At 39.4% G+C, this 22,401-nt stretch overlaps 2 protein-coding genes and 1 long non-coding RNA gene across 9 annotated transcripts in view; all 3 read right to left on the reverse strand.

The window, feature by feature from the left end:
• Positions 1–5,290, reverse strand: part of SNX14 (sorting nexin 14) — a 57,687-nt gene extending 52,397 nt beyond the window's left edge. For 2 of the 4 annotated variants that reach the window (XM_069804802.1, XM_069804800.1), the window contains exons 1-4: positions 5,094–5,290; positions 4,864–4,984; positions 3,959–4,032; positions 3,768–3,846 (exon numbers count right to left, since the gene is read on the reverse strand). In XM_069804802.1, coding sequence (XP_069660903.1) covers positions 3,768–3,846; positions 3,959–4,032; positions 4,864–4,984; positions 5,094–5,242 — 423 coding nt within the window. In that variant the 5' untranslated portion in view covers positions 5,243–5,290. Of the gene's footprint in view, positions 1–3,767; positions 3,847–3,958; positions 4,036–4,863; positions 4,985–5,093 lie in introns of all 4 variants that reach the window. The other 2 variants (XM_069804801.1, XM_069804799.1) reach the window with 1 other exon arrangement.
• A 1,207-nt stretch (positions 5,291–6,497) lies between these two features.
• Positions 6,498–17,723, reverse strand: LOC138689548 (uncharacterized). The gene is made up of 2 exons (XR_011328405.1): positions 15,103–17,723; positions 6,498–13,888 (listed from the first exon to the last, which is right to left on the reverse strand). It is a non-coding gene; the product is annotated as an uncharacterized lncRNA (long non-coding RNA).
• A 2,750-nt stretch (positions 17,724–20,473) lies between these two features.
• SYNCRIP (synaptotagmin binding cytoplasmic RNA interacting protein) overlaps positions 20,474–22,401 on the reverse strand; it is a 41,808-nt gene continuing 39,880 nt past the window's right edge. For all 4 annotated transcript variants that reach the window (XM_069804809.1, XM_069804807.1, XM_069804811.1 and 1 more), the window contains exon 12: positions 20,474–22,401. This exon is cut by the window's right edge. The gene's annotated coding sequence lies outside the window, so the exon portion shown is untranslated.

Raw genomic sequence — 22,401 nt, forward strand, 5'->3', positions numbered from 1 at the left:
ATACTGCAAAATATAAGCACTCCAGGAATAATAAGCGACTGACTGCCAGTTACTGGAGTTCAAAGCATACAGTCTATACAGCTTTCCCGTGAACCCTGTGAGCCTTCCAGGCTGTATTAGTGTGATTCTGTAAGTCAGAAAAAAACCTGTCACATCATCCACTGCACTTTCATAAAGCACTAGGAAAGCAGGACATGTGTACCCACTTCCATTCCAGCAACATCAATGATATTATTCAAGCTCAATTGCTCACACTACGCACACGTGCCAATAAAACAGATAGGACATCTCAAAGAATGACAGCTAATGACAAGCAATTTCCTTGTCTGTAAAGTATTATTCTCCAGTTTTAAATACAAATTATGAGTCATTTCATTTAAAGCCTACCTATTTTTCAAGCATTTTGCAAAATGACTGGTTTGACTACGTGTGAGCAGTTTTGAACTGGAAAGAGATTACAAGTGTAAAATCAAATGCAGCAGGTAGCAATACAAGCAGCAGCTGAAGAAAAAACAACAATTATTTTCTAGCATGCACTGCAACACTGCAAGCTAGTCAGACCTTGCTGCTGAGACAAGCTTTCTGCAGACTGCCATAGAATAGACCCCAGTTGTCAGGAAGAGGAACTGTAGAGCTGAGTGATTAATGATTCAGTAGCAGGTCAGAACTACCAGGCCAAATTAGATTGGAAAGGAGCAAGGATTTGATAAGTAAGCCACAAAGACAATTTTAAAAGCCTTAAAAGATGGTACAAGTAGATAGCTGAGACCCCTTCCTGGGGTTAGAACAAGCGATTCCCATCAAGAACACGTGCAGGCCGCTGGGCTGCTACAAGAGTTCAGGACTGGCAAAGAGCACGTTCAGACAACTGATTTCTTATCATGCATTTGTTCATTTCTTACTTTTAGAAAAGAAAAGAAAAAATAAAAAGGAGAGATAAAATTCTGGTCCCATAATCAAGTCAAGAACCTGAGAACTTAAGAATTAAAGAAAAACTTGTGAGATCAACAGACAGCACCTTGATCCACCAAGGCATTTCTTTCATGACGCTGATCAAGAGTAGCTGAGCAGCTTTCCGCAGATTTGACTTGCAACTATCCCTCACACAGCAAAAATGAGATTGTAGGGAAAGAGCTGAGTTCATTAACTGAATAACAGAATTAAATTCTCCTTTATACAATCTGTAGCACATGAAATTACATACAACATAAAACTGACCAACAGATACCACATCCTAATTCAAAAAGAAAGAAAACATTGGGGAAACTAACATAGAGCACAATGGATTAGAAACTGGAAACAAAATTATACTTAAGTCACTGTGCTATTTTTGTGCAGGATACAGCCCAAACTATCAAATATTGATAAATGCATGGTTGAGATAGTTTAGAGTTCAGCTACAATAATAAACATAAATGAAGGGGGGAGGAAAGCCCAAGCACAGGTTTTTCCTGTTGTTCTAAACCATGTACAAGAGCTAGATAACTAAAACAAGAGTGCAAAGGATTAAGAATTTGAAAAGTGAGACAAACTGTCATCACAATCCAAGAGAGAAAAAACCATACGTGTGAGAAAAAAATGGATTTCTTCTGATTTAAATATGCATTAAATTATTCTGTAAGCACTTGAAAACACAAGCTTAAAGACTATACAACTAAATCAAATTAGAAACGTTTGGAAATGAGAACATCTCCAAAATTCTTGAACCTGCAAAGGTAGAACTAGAAAAAAATAATCCAGAATAATACAATGCCGGAATTGTTCCAAGTATTTGAAGAATCTGCTTTTCAGAAGCAGGCTGCACTCTGCACTCCTTTAGAATCTCATTAATCTTAATTCAGTTCTCACTGTAGCAGCCTCCCTCTAATGTAGGACTAACCCACAAAGGAAAATAAGAGCAGCCTCTCCTTCCAACCCGAAGCAGGCTATCCAATTCCAGGCACACATTACATGCTGCATCCCCAGTGCAGATGGTCAAGAGGAATACGGCATGGGCAGAACGCCTGCTACCCTTTTAACCAGTACAGAAGAGTTGCAACAGGGAACAATGCAATGAGATTTCTCATCTCAAATAGTATCCTACACAAGTGAAAATGGTGGCTGAAACAGACTGCTTGTTTGGGGCCACTAAAGCCAACTACCCTGGCTCACTGCCCCAGGAGGCACAGAACTCGGGTCTGGCACTTCCCTCTAGTTAAACACCCAAAGAAAAGAAAAGAATGAGAAACACGGCATAGATATACAAAAGCCATGTCTACACTGCTAAATAAAGCAGGGCCAGGGACATGCCACTGAAGCAAAAAGAAACAGCAAAGAATAGCCCACACCACTTTGGTTAAAGCAGAATTACAGCAACAGCAATCAAATACAAAATACCAAAGTGCAGCAACACATTTTAAAGATCTGTCTTAGAAGATAACTACAGTATCTACTTATATCTCTTATGAATAACATACTACAAAGAACATTTTTAGCACTAAATTCCCATTTAAGCTAAACAGGAAAATTTCAAGTTCTTCAGCGTTTACCATATCCTTTGGTAAACTGTCACAGCTATTTACTACCCAAACTCCTAAAAGTATTACACGCACAGAAGCATTTATTTTACATTCTATTATTAAAACAAGAGGTTTAAAAAAATAAGCCTACTGAAATGATATTCGCAAATATTATCATTTTAATACACTTGAGCCCCAACTTATTAAAAAAATTAATAAAGTAATTTTAAAATAACAAATGCTTGCTTCTTCAATTGCACAGGAAGTCACTACATTAAACCAAAGGAAGTCAACATGTTGTTATCTGTGGTTTTTTTAAGAACATTCCTCAACTGTCCATCCCTCCCTTCCGTTGAGGTTTTCATCCTTTTGCTGTAGGCCATGCCCAGGACACCATCACACACAGCTGAATTAAAGTGTTAGCTTATACCGTAAATGCACGCAGCTTTGAATTCATACACCATGTTGTTAATTGTGAGAGCTGACACGCAAGAATTTTCTCACTTCTGACATGCCAATTGTTCATCCTCCTACCATACAACTCCAAAGTTGGAATTCTAAATAAATGGAGATTAAGCTACATACGTGCCTGCGTATTTTCCTAGCTTTAAAAAAGCACAAAATATTATCTGTTTAGCTGCCAATATACTTCATCAATTACCAATCGAGGTAAAAAAAACAAACCCAAAGAAAAATTGTTCTTTGGACAATTGTTCTTTTTTTAAAGAGAAAAGAACAAAACAAAATTCCTGATTTACAGTCCTATTAAAAAACAGGTATTTATGCTAGTCTTTTTTTTGAGTAAATCCACTAATCTCTTTTTTAGACAAATTTTGCTACAGGTTTGTCTGATGATTTTAAATAGCTACCATCACATTACCATCTTCATTACAGAAATTTTGTAGCTGGGGCAAATAACCTCTTAACCTCCACTTCAATGAACTAAGCAGGCTGAAATCTTTAACTTTTCAAGAATCAGACATGTTCAATTGTAACTGTTCTTTCTTATATACTTCCCAATTTACATAGATGTTTCTTCTATGTTCTAGACACACTACTACAGGAACAGTCACATCTGTGTTAACAACTAGGCCATCTCACCTCTCTGCTCCCAGCATATATTCTTTTGATTTGACTTTTACAGGAACAAGTCAGCATATGTATGAAGTACATCTGAACTATCTACTGAACCAGAAGCAATAGGTCTAAGAGATATGTAATAAAAACTCGCTGAATTTCAAAGTACTAAAGAAATGAAGCAGCAATTACCTCCGAGAGCGATGCATCAACCTTGGAAGGCACTTTCAGATCCAGCCATGGCTGATAGTTCTCCAGAAGCAAAGTAGGTCTGTAGGAGAGCATGGAAAAGTTGATGTGACAATATTTAATTGAACACTTCCTACTGCTATGTGCAAAATGTCAGAAATACTAAGCTTACTCGTGCCATGTATTTAATTTACCTGTGTCTCCTGCATTTGACCTTGCCACATACAGCACAACTGTGACCGTGGGGAAATAGCTCCGGCAATTCTAACTGCTAAGAGAAGATTTTTGGACAAGTTTACATTCTTCAAAATGATGACCCTCTTAATATAATGATACATTCACAAATTTCTTTTTTAGAATATGCAATTGCAGAGAACTGAACAGCATAGAGACAAAGTTGTTCTCTCAGCAGGAAAACAACATAACAAGGCATGGCGTGAGAAACAACTGAACAGAACAGAAAAATCGCTTCCACTAAAACATCTCCAGTCAGCTCCCCATACATCAGTTAGTCTACTAACAGGCCAGCTGGTTTCTCCACAAAACTTGCTTTACTCATCGCCCTGGACTATTGCAACTATAACGTTTTCAGTCCAACGAAATTCTACCATTAAACCATTTTAAGTTAGAAAACGGCAATTTCATTTGGGAATGTGTTTTTTCTTTGAAATGCATCACCACTTAAAGAAGTTTGACTGCAATCAGCAAAGAAGACTTAGCGCTGCCTTGCCAAAGGAAAAGCATCTTTAGAAAAGAAAAAGCCTTGATAAAAGAGAATACAACTACGTCATATCTCAACTGCTTGCTACTCAAATGCCAAAAGCGAAAAATGAGTGAAGCAGAAAATAACACCTGTGAACACTCCCAACAATGGGTTTTACAGCCACACATGGATTCGACAGGACTATGCAGAAACGTATGAAGAATCCAAAGTCTTAATCATTGTACATTTGCTACAAAACGTCTATCAGTTGGCGGACGTGAGCTGCGCGGAGGTGTAGTGCTGTTGAGAGCAGCTAGAATTACACAAGAATCGCCACCCGGCATAAATTCTTACCAAATCTAAAGAAAGCGCAAGAAGGTTAACAGTCGCGTTTACCTTGGGCTTGTATTTTATTGTAAAAAGAATATTGGGCAAGAGGGAATCCGGCCCCAGCGAGCAGTAGAAGGTGACTACGCCGGCCACAAACGACCAGAAGATCATTAAAACGTGCAGATACCTTTAGATAAATAGAGAGGACGGGAAGATTACTGCGTGACAAGGTACCAGCGCTCACACCGGGCCGGGCCCGGGCCCCAGCCCCAGCCCTCCGGACCGGGCGCGCTTACCGGTTGAGGAGGAGGGTGGCGGCTCCCAGCCCCAGGAGGAGGCAGCAGAAGAGCGGGTACTGCCGGCAGGTCTCCCGCAGCACCTCGGCCCCCCGCGCCCGCTGCCGCAGCCGCTGCCCGGCCGCGCGCAGCCAGCCCATGGCCGGCATAGCCAGCCGGGGAAGCCGGGCCGGGCCGGGGCCGCGCCGCTTCCGCTCCCGGTGGGGCACGTGACCGGCGGCCCCGTGACCGGCGTCGTCAGGCAGGCCGGGCGCCATGTTGTGGAAGGGGGGCAGCCCGACGTGGCGGCGGCGGTGGGAGGTGGGTGAGGCGGCCCCGGCCCCAAAGAGCGCGGTGAGGCTGCCGGGCCGGGCGCTCCCGCCCATCCTTACCCCACACACCCCCACACCCCCTCCACCCGGCGCCGCAGCTCGGGGGAAGGGCGGGCGTCGCGCTCCGGCCGTGCGCGGCTAGCGCTGAGCCGGTGGGGGCGGGCGGGCCGCGGCGAGCCTCGGCCTCGCTGGAGCCGGAGCGCCCCGAGACTTGCGGGAGCCTCGGCCTTTGCTGCCTGCCGGGGGGGTGGTGGGGAGGGAAGGGAAGGGAAGGGGACGGGACGGGACGGGAGGGGAACGGGCGGGCCCGGCGGCTGCTGGTCCTGCCGATGGCCGGCGGGGAGAAGCGGCGGCAGGGCCGGCCGCGCCTTGCGCTTCTCCGACGGGAGAGGGGGAGCGGAGGAGGATGGGAGGCCCCCAAGCTGGGTCGGATGCGGGGGAAGTTCCCGGAGAGATCCTCCCGGCAGCAGCCCTCCGCTGACGCGCTCGGGTGGCATTTCCAGCTCTGCTGCGTAACATAGCGTGCTAAGCCCTGTAAATAGAAGATCTCTGATGACAGAAAGCTTACCTAGTTATAAATACTTAGGTTCAGGACAACTGGGGCTTCCCAGCGCCGAGCAGCCAGAAGCTGCTACATCTGATTAAATGCTCTATACTTAGGTGATGACTGAACGAAATCATTTAGTGACTGGGACACCAAAACCATGTAAACACCTCTCAAAACTTCGTAGTTGCTTGTAAAGAAAAGGAACAGGGTAGGAAGCGTAACAGACCCCTCGTTAACATCAGTAAGTGTACAAGGTTAAGACATTGCCAATATGCTAATTCTGGAATGTAGTTTTTTGCTAGTGAAAACAATTTAAAGCCAACTTCACAGGAATAACTGTCTTTAGCTATTGCACAAGTCACAAGCTTTCAACTTGCTTGAATGCTTTCAGCAACTCTGTACTCGGTCTTAGGAAGCCCAAAGTTATACAACACTACTGGTTATGGGAAGATTAGTTCAATGGACAAAATAAAAGCGCTTAAACAACTTATGTGAAATCTTACTGACAGAGGGGCTTCAGAGTTCCAAATATGAAAAAGACCTGAGCAGGGAGAAGCGCCTGCTTTTATTTTTGAGTTGATTTGAGAAGTTGCTGTTGCCTTTTATGTTCACTTGCAATAGCCCCACACAGGCGTATTTGGGCAAAGGGTACGTGAGTACATATGAAATACTTCTGTTCACAAGAGTTGTGCTTACAAATCTTCAGTGAAAACCCCGCAACAATACTGTTAAGGAAAAGTCAGTATTTGGAAAGTGAGTCAATATCTAGAAATCAAAAGCTGAAAATAGCTTTCAGAATCTTTGCTCAGATGTTTTGTCATTTTATGCAACACTTCCCTTGACCTCTAGAGCAGGTGAAATGCTGCAGTTTGACTTCAGTATGTTGACCTTTCTCAGAGAGCTTGGCAAAAGCCCAGGGTCAGCTTTAATTTCTTTAAGAGCGCCTGCACAGCGTTATTTCACATCGGTCCACATGCTTTCTATTAGAAAGAAACCAAACAAATAGGGTGCATACACACAGCAAATCTCCATGCAGTCTATTCAGAGGATATTAATTTTCTTCAGAAGATGCATTTTTTTGCTACCTGCTTACTTTACCCTCAGCTTTACTGCTTGTGATTTTTAGTCATTTATTTTGCAATGTTTTTAATAAGGAATAACTTTTGAAAATCTGTCATTCTTAAAACATTTCATAAAGATGTCACAGCATCACATATCTCTAACACAGGAAGTGACTTGCACAGCAAACCAGCAGGAACAGAAGTCAAACTTCTGCTTCCATTTGTGTTCTCTACTCTGGGTAAAGTTTCTTTCATTTGTAGCTTCATTGTTCAGGGTTATGTTTATTTAGTGTAAAATCGCCACATTCACATTTGGCACTAATTGTACTTTATCATCTGAGAAGCTGTGTGATTTCCTTCAATTCACAGAAGTATCAGCTGGGCAGACACTACAACAACCTGCTTCATCCCATCCTGCTCTGCTGGAGGTAGCACTGTTAGCATTGCCTGTCACCCTCTGTAACCCTCAGCCCTATGACTGCTCAAATTGTCCTGCTTATACTGAAAGACATAGCTGAGGCTTGTTTTCCAAACAACAAAATAAAGTATGGAAGAACAAGAGCGAAATATTGGCAACACCAAGCTTTTCAAAATTCTCTTGGTTTTATGTGAGAAATAAGAACTTTATCCATTCCCCAGCAACACAGCAAGTCTTCTCTCTTCATCTAACTGGAGAACTGAAAGGGAAAACATGCATCTGGAGGTGGGCTCTGAAGCAACGTGGCCAGGACTGGGTTATTCTGGAAAGCTATATTTTATTTTAACACTGAAAATGTATGATAAGTGAAAGATCCTTCTACAAGTCGTCTTATGGAGTGAGTTCTCCATATTATTTTAAGTAGCAACAGAACATTGCATATTCTAGCATTGAAAAAATACATTGGTGTAGATTTTCAACATAAATTAAAATACAAAGCTAAATTTGTTGGCTGACTAATATCAGTTACAAGGCTGAGACTATCTACCAAAGTGCTTTTTTTTTCTTTAGCTTAAAAACCCCTTGTTTTAATAAACCATGCAGTGTACCATAATACACAGATTCTCACCAGCTGATTGCATTTAATTTACTCTGCAAGTCTGCTTTTGCTCTTTTCAAGGCATTATAATTTATCTTTTTCAAAGATACAGTTGTCTAGGCTAACTTACATAATGTAATCCTTCATATTTACCCAATGAGGAATTAATTTTCCTTTATAAATTATTCCCCACAAGTCCCTGATCATTTTTGTGCACCCTTTCCAGAAGTTTAAACAGAAGGCTTCATATTAACCTTTAACTTCAACCATTTGCAGAAAACTTTACAGAACATTGATTTTAAATATTTAGCAAATAGCTAAGCTTAAATAAAAAAGGGAAGCTGAAGTTGGTGACTCAAATCCCAAGAAAATTAAGCATTAGCAGGCACTTCAGACTTGACTTTTAAGTTCAGAACTTAAAGGGCATCCATCAACAGTTACTGGTTTCAGTCTGTGAGATAATTCAGCTGCATGCAAAAAACACAAGGTGAAAATTGACACTTAGGGTTTCTTGGCCCTTCTGTATTAAAGGAACACTGAAACTTCAGAGGAGAGTAGAGACCGACTGATACACATTTCTGATTTGGTTTGGGTAGGAGGATAATAATTAGCATTTAGGTAAACAAAATTAGCTTTACTGGTACAAATAGTCACATTCATTTGTTAATGAGTTAATAAATTGCTAACAGATTTATGGCATTCGGGACAAAATCCCACACAAGTTGTCTTCTAGAAGAATGGGGGAGCTCAGCTGCTCCAGAACAGCAAGAAGCAAAATGGCAGGCAGAAAGGAGAAATTCTTTAAAAAAAGACAGGCAACATACTTCTCAAAAGATCACTGGTCTCCACAATTGCAGGGGGATGAATTGCCAACTGATATTACACAGCTTTAAAAATTTTGTTTCTTTAGAAACAGATTCAGCAGGCAATTAAGTTGAAGGGGAAAGGCTAAGGGGTTTCAATTGTAACAGGCCACCCAAATATTCATTACCTTTTTTTTTTTTTTTTTAAGAGACTGTAAAATACAATTCAATTAGAAGACCTGACGATACCTACCAGGTTGTGTTTACGACTGAAGTCATGAAGTCAGTGACTGGCACCAGGCAATATAAAGACTTACAGGGGAAGAAAGGCAGGGAGACTGTTCTGGTAAGGAAATTCAAATAAAAGAACTCACTTCAAGTGAGACAGTTTCCAGAGGATCAGTTCAGTATGTCCAACAGGAATGATGCTGGGCAAACCAGAGGTGCTGAGGAGCGCTGAACATGTTAGAATTTCACCAGGACAAGCAAGGTCCATTTGGGAAAATGTACCACTGGGAAGAAGGGCGGGGGGGGGGGGGGGGGGGGCCAATGTGCTAGAGGCATTTTTGCCTCGAGGAACTTCTAACTCTCAAGGAGAAAGTAAAAAGGGTCAGAGCAACACTAGTATATATACAGAGCTTTTCTTCAAATTGTTTACATGAAAAGGATTTTTCTGAATACATTCTTCCACAGACTAGATACTGGAGAGAATTTATATTATGTATTAGAGATGAAAATTTGTCCTGTCATAAACTACAGTTTATGGGACATTAAAGAAGGATATAGAGCAGAAAGTTGCAAGGTGGGTGTAGAAGATGACTACAGGCAATAAGAAATAGGGACCTGCAAAATTAAAACCAAACAAAAAAAAATAACAGAAAAAAAACACCATTATGGAATATGCATAAAGAGAGGCACTAGACCTACACAGAAGACATTGGAAAAATGCTTAAAGAAATTAATATTAGGTTTGTGGCAACATTTAGCAAAGGTATAGTCTATGGAAATTTTGTATTAGCTCACCTGAGCAAAAGATAAGCTCTCTGGATATGCACCTTAATCGAGTATTAAGTGAGGTAGCTGAATTGGTTGGTATGTGCAGGGGAAAAGATCTGGAAAACACAATTCCTTCCAAAAACCTAGGCTTATCAGGGAGGAAGGGGAGAGGGGAGGTAGCTGGATGTGAAGAATTTGTAACAAAAAGTCTGTGAAAGAGATAAGGAGCTGCACCAATGCAAATAGTTAAAACAATGCCATAGCACATACTTAAGAGCTCTAAATGAAAATTAAGCTTTTTACTTACTATGAGGATAAAGAAAACCCTGCCCTGGATACACATTTCATGAAAATAGCTGTGTCAGGTCCTGAAGGGAATTTCCACTGCCCAGCTCTGAAGTCAATAGGGGAAATTTTCAAGTAGGGAGTTTGAGGAGGAACTTGAGCCACGTTCCCTTCTTTCAGCTGAATTAAAAAGTGTCAAGAAAATCCTTTTAAGATGACGTGTTTCTGTTAAATTATTGCAGTGTTGCAGCACCTGTGCCTCATAACTATGATGAGACCTTGAGAATTTAAAGCTAGCGTAAGTTTTTCATCATAGATACTTGATGGATTCGTAGAACAGCTGTATTGGATCAGCAAAGGTTCAGCTAGGTGAGCATCCTGTTTGTGATGATGGCCATCAGGGGATACATACCTAGGAAAAAGTTGTAAAAGCAAGAATATAGTAATACTTCCCCAGAACATTCTTTTACGCCGATTCGCAATCTTGGGGATATCTTGTGAAATAATTTTTTTCCCAAGTTTCAAGTTGCTTTCTGAATAGCCATGAACTTCAACATCCACAAAAATCTGCAGCAATGAGTTCCGCCACTTATTTATGCTTGTGTCAGTGAAGATACAGCTCTCCAAACATTCGTGTGTTTCATTTAGTATTTTGTTAGACAGTGAAAAATCACTCCCTACTCAGCACATTTGCTACTTATTTTATCAAAACATGCTGGCCACCTGAACAAACTGTCTTTTCCAAAATGAAGATTCCTACTCCAGTGAATTGTTCTTCACATGAGAGCACTTTTGAACCCTTTACCATCTTTGTTGTTCTCCCTATCCTTTTCCAATTTTATCATCTCTTCTGTTTTGTAGTGCTGGAGTAGGGACAGGCTGCAACGGGGAGAAAAAAACTGTTCAACAAAATAGCATTTGAAATTATTTTTATTAGTAGAACTAGTGCCTTCTTAAATTATTCCTTAACTATTTTTTGCCCCACCTCACTGCATTTTAACATTTTAGCCTATGAAGATTTATGATCCATTTTTCCTCATTTGGATACAGCTCTAGTTTTTGATGCATTCATTTTTTTCACCTTAGAAGAAAAACAGTGAAAAAAAATCCCGACCTGAAGTCTTCACATACTCGGGAAGTTCTAATCAACACACAGAACTTGTCAAAAGTGGGAAAAAGACTAATTGTGACTAGAGGCTGCTGCAGTAAGACAGCTTTCTACTGGTACTAACATGTCCATTGGATGTGCTGATAATGACCATGTAAACCCAGACATAGTGATGAGATCTGTGGGGTTTTTTTTTTGGTGACTGGCAAGCTGGTATCCTGCAGCCCATTGATTCAGCTTCTGTGGATACAGCAGTAAATGCCTTGAGTGTTTTTGTCAGGTCAGAATTCCACAGAGATATTTTTAGTTCAAGCAACCAGTTTCTCCGACAACATGAAGTATGTAAAAGCAGCATAGTGTAAGAGTTAAACAACATTATCATCCTCAAAAAGTTATTTGTGCTTCAGTTAAGTTTTTTATCAAATGCTTTACAAGAATTGTTACCAAACCAATTTTATAACCAGGATATTGTTTTGTTTACCATTTGTTGGCTGAGGGTGTATGGAGTCACTTTGACATTCTCCTCCATTTAAATGATGTACTGCAAAAACTGAGGCATTTTCAGAACATTTAAAGAGAAAACAAAAAGCAATACGACATAAATGTTATGTTTCCGTAGCAAGACTACTGAATGCACAACAAAAGCAAAAACATTCTGATTTACGCTAACAGGCAGAATGCACAAGATGATACTATAAAAGAGCCTGCACAGAGGGCTGTTCCTTCTCATACGTAAGAATGAGTTTTGAGGCTTTTTGAAAATAACTTTTTGAAGCACATGGGCAGCTTGCCTGTATTACTTATTTTCTGGTATAACTGGAACATATAGCTCCATGGTAAAGTTCCACTACAAGAGGAATATGATAGTTTTAATGAGAGAATTTAAGAAGTGGGGCTTAGTACCAAGCTCTACAAGGCCAGGCTTCTTTACAGCTCATAGCTGATCAATCAATTATCAGACAGCTGTGCAAGTTCCTGAAACCTTTTTCCCCACCTAAAATGCTGGCAGATTTAATACAAAAGTGATCTATTATTATATACCACTTCACCACTAGCACTTGTGTTAATGGTGCTTCTGTAGAAGCAGACAACCCCTCTGTGGGCCTATCAGCAGACATACCTTGGCAGCACAGAAAGCCACAGTCTCTCTTCCGGAGCAGCGAAGAACAGTTACTTGTGATTCCTCCAGATGTTCTGCAAATGCAGTTCCTGGTTACGGTGCACACTTGCCACTTGAACAGTGGTTTTCCCTAAAGTCCCCTTTGGGGAGGGTGAATGCATGCTTAGGCAGGTGAGAGGACTTTGAGCTGTTTGGAAAAGGCACAAATTGTGAAATCAAGAAACAACAACTATTTGGGAAGACTTAATTTTCTGCAAAACTCCATTACTTAAAGTTTTGCTTTGCTTTTAGTTTTCTAAGTAACTAGTATCCTAGCTAGGAAAGGCACTGGAGCTACTAAGGTCTGATATTGTATGGGGGACTATTATTAACACTCAGTATTATTCTAAAGCTTCCTACATCAATTTCTGATTTGTGACTGAATGACTTGCTACTGTATAAGCTACCCAGCTCATCTTTGTTGTTCTACAGAAGTATAAAAGAAATGGTTTAAAATGCTAGGCATGAAGTTTTTCCTCTTTCACAGATACATACATGGTTTTAAGTATATATTAATAAAGGGGCATTTTAATATGAAAATCAGCTTACCGTATTTCATATCAAACTGTAAGGAATAACATTTTCTTCCCTTTAAGGAGCTCTGAGTCCTCCAGTCTCATCTCAAGTTTGGGGTATTCTCTGTAGGTCCAGTTTGTAGTATTTCCCACCCCCGTCCCCTGGCATTACAAGTGAAGATTAAGGTCTTTGGGATTTCAATTTAAGACAGCTCATAACACATCACACAGAACTGGGAAGCCTCAGACAGACCTCAAGTTGGGGTCAGTACAGTTCAGATGCAAGAGGGAAGAATTTGGGGTTTTTTTTTCCTTGAGAAAGTAGATCTTTCTTCAGAAGATATCAAAATGGAGAAAGGATTCTCCAAGATCATCCAGGTTCCTAGAGGCTCATGTATGAGTCTCATAACCATTATTTATCTAGGACAAGTAGTAAATTCTCCACTGATGACCAATCAGCTTGGATATGGTAAACTGTAGATCAAGTACTAACCTGTCACCATACTGTGGTGCAGTGTCTACATCCAATGTGTTTCTGGGATATATTATGATCAGGAAACTTGGAATACCAGTCTCGATTCTGAAAAGCCCATGTATCTGGTGTTCTGGACCACAATGGTGGGGACCAATGCCCAGCTGTGCTCCCCTCTCTATCTTCCCCTTCAGTTGTTTGTTAGGTCTGGAGAAGTCAAGCTACCTATACAGTAAAGACTCTCTTCTTCACTGAAGCCCAAGGGCAATAGTTAAAAGCCAGCAAAAGAAAGCAACAAAATTGAAATAATGGATTAACTGGAGGACCTGTTTTGGCAGTGAGGAGACATGGAGTTAGTGCATTTAGTCCAAGGTGTCTTAGTTCAAAGCTGCTCACCTGAGTTTCACCAAGAACTTAGAACATGCACCGATCTCCACTGGATGCTCACTTCACATTACTTCTACAGTCAGGAACGTTCCCATCTCCCATTGAGTCTTCAGAGATGCTGCTCACCATGCTCACCTGCAGAGAAAATGACAACTTTTCCCCACTGAAAGGTGTCTATAAAAACAATGGTTCTGTAGCTCCTGAGTGCTGACGAACAAGATGCAAAGCCTTACCTATACTCGATTCTCTTTTAACTCAGTAAGGAGATACCATCCTGACAAAATAAAATTTGGCAAGTGTATTCTACCTTACCACATTCCTTCTTCAGCCTTCTCCTACCTTATGATCTGATACAGGCTTTTGCATTTGACAGCCTTAGAATAAAATGCCTTTTTTCATTAAGTCTATTTTCTCATATTAAGACATGTAAACTGTAGCCTAGACTTGAGGAAACTGCACATCTTCAGACAAAATTCAGCAACCTTCATACTGGCTCTTAACTCTTTCTTATCTCTTGAGGTCCCAGATGTCTATTTCCAAGCACATATGTTTTAAGTACCTTCACTTCTGAGCACATGAAGACCACCTCCAGCGTATAATACACCTATTTGGGCTACCTGCACCACCAGGTCTTTAGTGAAAAGTCCTGGCCTACTCCCAGGAAACGATCAGGCACTTCTCTCTCTCTCAGGATGCTGGGCTTGGATTGCATGCTTTTCCAGAAAAAAAATGCAACTCTGTACAAGAAGCTGGTGTACTCGGGCCCATCCTGAATTTGAAATCTGCAAAGGGGCTGCTGAGTTGTTATTGATTCACCCCAGCTTTACAAGTGGAACACCTGTTCTCATTTTGTCCCCTGCATTAAGAGACACTCAAATCAAGACTACCTGCAGCTTTGCTATGAACACCGCATTCCTATTAAAAACAGTTTTTCTCAGTTACCCTACTTTTGTCCACCCTTTAAGGATTAAGAGCAGTGAGTGGCAAACATGTTATACCAGTAAGAGATGGAAGAACTCCTCACCTATACTGAAAAAAGGTCCATCTTTGGAACATGTGTATCAGATATTCAAGACTGGCTCTTGCTCCCTTGGGGCTGAGACTATTAGTTCATCACTTCAAAACAGCATATTTACAAACAGCAGCTCTACAGTATCACTCACCTCTCAGAAAAGGACATTTGAAATGGCAGCATTAGGTATAGTAACAGGGGTTTTTTTCCACCATTTTTATGTTTTGCTGTTTTCAAAACCTCCTCCCTTACAGGGATACTTCCAATTTTCTTCTGAAATTTCTACCAAGATAAAGTGGCCCAGATGATTATGACAGCCAGGACAGGATCTTCTTACCTTTTGACATGTAATCCAAGGACCCTGTGTCTGCTTTCGACCTGATGTTTGAATCTGGACAAGATCCATCACCTGACATTCCCTTCACATCGCAGTGTGGCTGCTAGATGGTGCCTGGCTTAGAGTGTACCTACCTTTCACAGGAAAAGGATAGACTGATTAATAGCAGGAAAGATCCTACAAAGCTAACACAGCTAAATGAGGTTGTTCTATGCTTGGTTTGCCAGGTTGTTTCCCTGGCTATTTTGCCTTTAACCCTAGACTACAAACTTGCCAGTAGTGTAGTTCAGGCACATTCAGTGGCGGTCTTGTGCCCACAGGTAGATGATTTCTTTTCCCAACTGTTCCATCACGTTACGTTTTCTCAGGGAGAAAACAAGCATATGCTTTGTTAAGAGCTTTCCCAAGTGGGGAGTGTTTGTGATTCTATCACTCCTAGGTCAACCTTTTAAATACAAGACAAATATACTCCTTTGTATTCCTCTGAGGAGGAACTCCTCTGGTTGTCATCACTGCTTTAGAAAAAACCAAGGTATCCACAGAAGACCCTGTAAGTTTCCCTTTTCACAGGGAGGGACACTTGCTGCCCTTCAAGATATCCACATCAAGACATGTCTGTTCTTTTTTAACCTGAATGTTAAACACAATTTTAGTTTATTTGTGAAACCCGAGATCTCTCTACATCATTTTTAACATGTGATTGAGAGGCAGAAGTTCCAAGATTATCACATTCATCTCACTTGCCCCAGATCTAAGAATTCAACACCTATCACCTATTTAACCTGAATGCCCTTAGAAAGTGTTGCATATTCAAGTCCTCCTAAACACCTTTCGCTGACGGCGGGGGGGGGGGGGGATGTTGCATTCGGTTTTTTCCAATATATGCATTTTTGCTAGATACAGGGATTCCAAGATAGATTGAGTATCTGTTTAATAGCAGGGCCTTTCTTCACAGAGTCAAAAAATTACCATGATTCTAAAATACATGCCTTGATTACTGGGCTCTAACTACACCCAGCCATCTGATCTTAAAACCATAATTGCTAAGATAATGCATCCTCGTATCTTTAAGCTGCATGCAGAATTTGAACCTTACATGTTTTCATCTTCATGTATTAAAGTAGAAAAAGGATGCTTCAGAAGGACTTAGAAATTTAAGAGATGCTTGAAACACATTACGCATGACTGTCTCTTGTTCCTCCAGAGACTACAAAAATCTGAGTGGATCATCATCTACCTGCTGCTGTACTGGAGTTACTGTCCTAGTTGCTCGTTACTAACTCCACAGTAAAACTACACAAGCATTTCAGCATACTTCAGTACTAAATAGTCTGCTTTAGCATAGGTCATCATCGAAGGTACTTTGAGCTAACGTTGCCGAGACATGACCACTACCTGATTTACCTCAATGCCATTTGTACCCATATGGTGAGTACACCGTAACGCACCTCAAAGCGCATTACAAACTCGGAGGCTTCACTTTTCAAAAGCTTAGTCGCCAATGATTTTTTACCATTAACCTGTATATTCCTCCTCACTCTTTACTCAATGAAAGCAGTACTCTTCAGAAATGTTACATTGAGGGCAATAAACTCTGCAAGTTTAGATACTGCTGTTAAGAAAACAAAACTCTCTACTTCCTATTAGAAATCCATACTGATTTCAACAGTTAACCTAAGAAAAGACCAACTACCTCAAAGAAACAACTATTAGGTCTGAGACTTACTGATCAGTTTATGCCATACAAATACTAAAATCATTTTCTTGGACAGAAACATGACCACCTGAATGGCTCAGAACATCAGCAAACCAAACTCTATATATTTCAGATTAGTATACCATTAAAAAAATGCAAAGTGCCATTTATTACACCATTCCCATTTTAAGATCAATTCTATGCAAAACCAAGTTGCAAACACCACACACATGTTACTTTAAATCCAATGGATTTAACACCTTCCAGATCCTTCTTAATTTTAACTGGAAGATTGATCTCACTGATGTTAATACCATAATGGGATTTTTTAAAAAGAATTTTCTGAGAGGTTGTGTTAGCATTATGAAAACACAGTGGAGCAAGGCAGCAGAGATTACTCAACTACAAGAATCCAGCTTCCATTGTATTCACTGCTAAAGATTAAAGCCACCTAAAGCTTGTGGTACCTTCAGGACTTCCAGTGAGAAGGGTTACGACATTCCCACACACACACTTTATACTCAAGTCTAGTTTTCCATTAGCATGAAACCTGCAGCATACTTCTTCATTCGCAAATTCTGACAGATTTTAACAATGTACATGCTGCGGCTTTCTTCAAAGTAGCTTTTATGCATACCACTAATTCAAAAGCAAGCATAAACTAACATACTTCTGTAAAAGTGTAGGTAGTATGAATAAAGGACAGTTTCACTAGACTAGTTTGTCTAGACTCATTTGTCAAGTTACATATTGGTCACTTCTTGGTGAAAGTACTACTCACATACATACCAGTGATTGTCACTGGAGGTTTGTCTTCTGCTAAAAATATCAATTTAAGCACATATACAAAACTCAAAAATCCTGTTGAAAAGTGTGGATTGGAAACAGGTTAGTTTGTTAGAACAACTGTTTGCACTGGAAGAAATAAGGTAGCCTTTGACCACAATCTGAAAAAGGAACAAGTCCTTTGATAGCCACTTCAGCTTTTCCAGATGCAGGGACTAGGTATTTTTATCTGTCATCTCAAATGCTGTATCATTAAAGATTAAAATCACCTTCCAATTGTGATACATCTGCATCATGAAAAGATTTAATTATAATTTATTTTAAGCTAGCTCTCACCAGTGTCTTGTAATACAGAGCTTCATTCTTAAGAATACTGAAACCGTACCTTAAGAGAAGCCCTAATTTACTAATGGGTATCTCCAAAATTGCCTTTGTTGAAATTCTCACAGAGGAAGCTTTTTAATCCCAAATTAGCTATGTTTAGTAATAGTTTTTAAATAACACTACTAGTGACAGAATTACGTGCATTCTTCATCCCACTAAAGAGAAAAAAAAAATCTGAAAAATGTTACTTTAGCTGGCAGAACAACTGGAAATGCTACACTTGGAACCAGGAACTCAGGACCCGATATAGTCAGTTCCTGGCTTTCAAAGACTGTGTTCATGGAAATTCCCTTTAACTACTATGATTGCTAGCCCATCAGTTTAAAAATACATACTGAATTATCTATGAAACATTTCGGAGATTTTTACGTCTAAAGTATTTAACATGTAACAGTATCAGACTGCACTCAACAGATCTACACGCAACATTCACTTAGCACTGAAGTGGACACACTAGAATTGAAGAGTTAAACCCCACAACCTCCCTAATAACTGCAGATAAGGAGTCAACTGAACAGTCTACCGAAGTTGGATTTTAGGTACCGCAAGTCATTTAAGTACTAGAATGTCTATGTTTACTTACCATTATCTTCTGTGCAGTCAAATGGCATAGGCTATTCTACTGGCTGTGTAGCAGAACTAAGAATGCATTTCATAACTTCCTTAGTGCAAAGAAAATAAGCAGTAAGATTCAATGTCTTTTCTACATGTTAGTGACCAAAACAAGTAGACTTTTATTGTCACACTAACTGTGCAAACAGAGATAGTAAACTATCACCATTAATCAGCCAAATGTATCAGACTAGAGGGAATCCAGATTTCTGACACTGCAAGTTTTACCTAAACAACTGTCAAAAAATAAGTGTTGGCTCTGGAGTAAACACTATGTTTCATGAACATTCAGGAATGAAACAACTCTTGGAACCAAAGCATATCTTGTGATTCAAATTTTAAATATTCAAGCTGGCTTTAATTACCTATTACCTACATACTATGACTCTGTTTTCTAGACTGTCACAGGTACTTTTTTCTTTTTTTTTTTTTTTAAAAAAAGCTTTTACCAGGTCCCTGGAAGTCTCACCATCTAAAGAAGCTTTCATGAAGATAGCTTTAAATAATCAACATCACCCAATGTTTCCAGATGAGGTCAGCTATGCAACATCCACTTGAGAGCTGGCCATTTAAAAATATGTATGTTTGTGGGGGGAAAAAACCTAGTAACCAGTTAACATTGGCAAGAAAAAGATATCATTACATGAGACAATCACCCCTCTCTCCAAATTCCAAGTAAACTAACAAGCTAGTCCTAGTGGCACTTTTCAACAAATCTGTCTATTGTAACAGTCAAGGCAAAGGAGCACCACAGAAAAGTCACTCTTTCATTTTATAACACGAGTAAGTATAATTAAACACTTGCAAAGTGTTGACTAGATGACGATGTGAAAAATCGGTGACCCAGAAAATGTTTAACATCAGAGCTTCTAGGAAGCTTTATGTTTGTTTGCACTAGGTGGCTGTAAAGTAACAATCATTTATTTCTCCTCCCCCCCACTACCCCTACTAAGGATCAAGGAATATTCAGCTCCACTTCCTCTCCTGTTACAACATATCATTTTTATCTGACAGAGCAAATGACAAAGTACCATTTGGTGTTTCCTCTGCCCAACTAATGCAACTAACTAGCCCCAGCCAAGAGATGTCATGTGCTGGTGCTGGAGTTAATTCAGCAAGACACTCGGCAAAGACAGACTTTTAAGTCTCTTACAGCCAGTCATAAAGTTGGGATTCATAAGCTTCAGGCCATAAACACAAAATCAAGCTCCAACTTTACTGATGTCAATTCTCAGAACACTACATTGTAAAGTTTATTGCCTTATTGCCTACTTCCAAAACCTGCTATTCCATTGTAAACAATTAATATTTTCCACTAAGTTTTCACTAATGCAAGTGAGGGACTAAGAGTCTTAATTTTGTCAAATGTATCAACTTGAACACACACTCTTTTCAGAAAATGTTACACATGTGTTTATGTCCATGTTGCCTTTCAGTTTTACTTCTTTAAAGAAAAGTCTCCCCTCACTGATGTATGGAAGCATCAAAATAACCGCTAGGCTGAAAAGAAAAGTTAAGCCTCTGAAGAATTATCAAAGGCACAAGGGGAAAAAGAGTTGCAGCCATATAACATTTCTATCCTGAAATATTCAGTTGGGAATCCTACCTTCAGAGGAGGCTAAGTTTATTTTAAACTGTGTCATACCCCTCACTCCCAACAAGAACAGAATTAGTATTCCTTATTTATGATTTTAAGACAGTAGAGTGGTACAATGCAGAAATTCAGAAACTGGTCTTAATATCCATAACAACAGCCTTCCTCCAACACTAAAAACACAAACTTAAGTTCTGGGTCATAACAAATCTCTTTAAGAACTTAAAAAAAGAAAAGTAGTACAGTTTTATGTCCTGTATGAAACCCTTCAAACAAAAATGAATATTAAAACAAGAGTATAATTTAAAAAGCTGTGTATTGGAGTGTTTATAAACCAGAAGTGTTAAGCAGCAGCAGCAGTTTCCAATTTCTTATTAAATTCAACTAGACTTGAAATTTAGGAACACATTACAAACCAATGCGGAACTATGCTAGCTCATACTCAAACCTGTGCAGGTGTTTCAGTAAAGAAAGCCTCCCATGAGAATAAACAGAGGCAGCATAATACATTAAGTCAACACTTGCCTTCAACATGCCAAAAAGAATGTGTTACATGTCCATTTGTCACCAAAGCACCCAGTAAGAGATGCGTTATTGCTGTAGAACATTTCAAGTTTACCAACACCCAAGTGCAAACAAACTGATGTTGTATATATGCACTTGCCCATTCTCACCATTATTTCCACTTAATAATGAATGGTTTTTCTTTACACAATCAAATTTAAAGCTTTGAAAATAACAGTTTTTTGATTTTAGTTTTTTTCCACAATATTAATCACCACATGCAATTTAGTTTTCTGATCATTTTGCTAAAAAACTGCACCAATATCAGAACAGTGCAAATCATATTTAATTTTAAAAGTTATAATGGCTTGAGTTCATAATTAGAGGGAACACTGTCAAGATCTTGATATTTTGCTCACCCACCATTGCTTGCATTCCATTAAAAAAAAACACTTTCCTGTCAATTTTGATTTTTTTTTTTTAACAGTAGTCCCCCATGCTTTTATCAGAGCTGAAATTAAGGATATGATCCACAATTTCAACACACGTAGTGCCTTAATAGCAATGTTTTTATGCAATTCCATCAACTATTATAATTCCATAAATATATTCCCCCCCCGCCCCCAACACATTTCCAGACTAAGAACTAGTCACTAGCACTTGTGATCCCACAAGTGTTTTAAGTTTTTCAGCAATGGAGAGATTTCAAGATTAAGAAATCTGAGGACTTCCCCTCTCCTATAGCCCCCAGTGTTTTCATTTTATAGTAAGTTCAAAGTTGGTTTCCACATCTTGACAGTGTTCCTTATAAAACCGTATGACAGTAAAAGTGCCAGTAGGCATGGCAACCTCTTTGAAGGGAGCATTTAAACTCCTTGGCACTGGGAATGCCAGCACCAAGGATTACATTGAAATTCAAAATTATACTTAAGGCTACAATTAGCAAACCCACTTTCCATAAGCCTAATATTCTATCACTAGATTTGAAAATTCAGAAGCTAACGCAACCGTATACTTTTATGCTCAAATTTGAGGAAAAAGTTACTTTTCTTTAGCAAGGGCAGTATATGAAACTGTGGTAGCAAATGTTTCTTACGCATTGACTACTCATTTCACCATCATTCACTTACTTTGTCTTAAAGTTCAAAACTGGCAAGGCACATTTACATATTCCAATGAATACTTGACAATTTTAAATTACACTTCATGTCCCAGCTATCCCAGTAATTGACATACAACATACTAAAATGGTTTATTAAGATAACAACAAAAAATCAATTAATGTGAAACATACAGGCTATTGGCAACCACTATTCTAAAAATTATGTAAATACAAGTAAACATACTGAAATGTGTGCGATTCTAAGTTTTTAACCAGAAGATCTCTGTACTAACACACATTTATATTAATGACACATAAAAAAAATAAAAACTTTATTACAAAAATAAGTTACACTCGCCTCCAGCTTACAGTATAAAACAATTTTATTTGCAGGAATGCAAAATGATTGTTTGCCATGAGCATTTTCAACATATGACATGTCTAATTTTGTTAAAATTTGCATTTACTGGGGGAACTGGTGTGTATAAAACCTTAATTAGGTATAAGCTTCAATTTTCCTTGTGGTGCCTATGGGTATGTAGTATAACTGCAGTATCCCTTTGGGCAGGGGGTTAAGGGAAGCTCTTTATGCCAAGTCCAAAGTAAGTCATAATTTTATCT

Source organism: Haliaeetus albicilla, chromosome 17 (genome assembly GCF_947461875.1).
Source record: "Haliaeetus albicilla chromosome 17, bHalAlb1.1, whole genome shotgun sequence".
NCBI lineage: Eukaryota > Metazoa > Chordata > Aves > Accipitriformes > Accipitridae > Haliaeetus > Haliaeetus albicilla.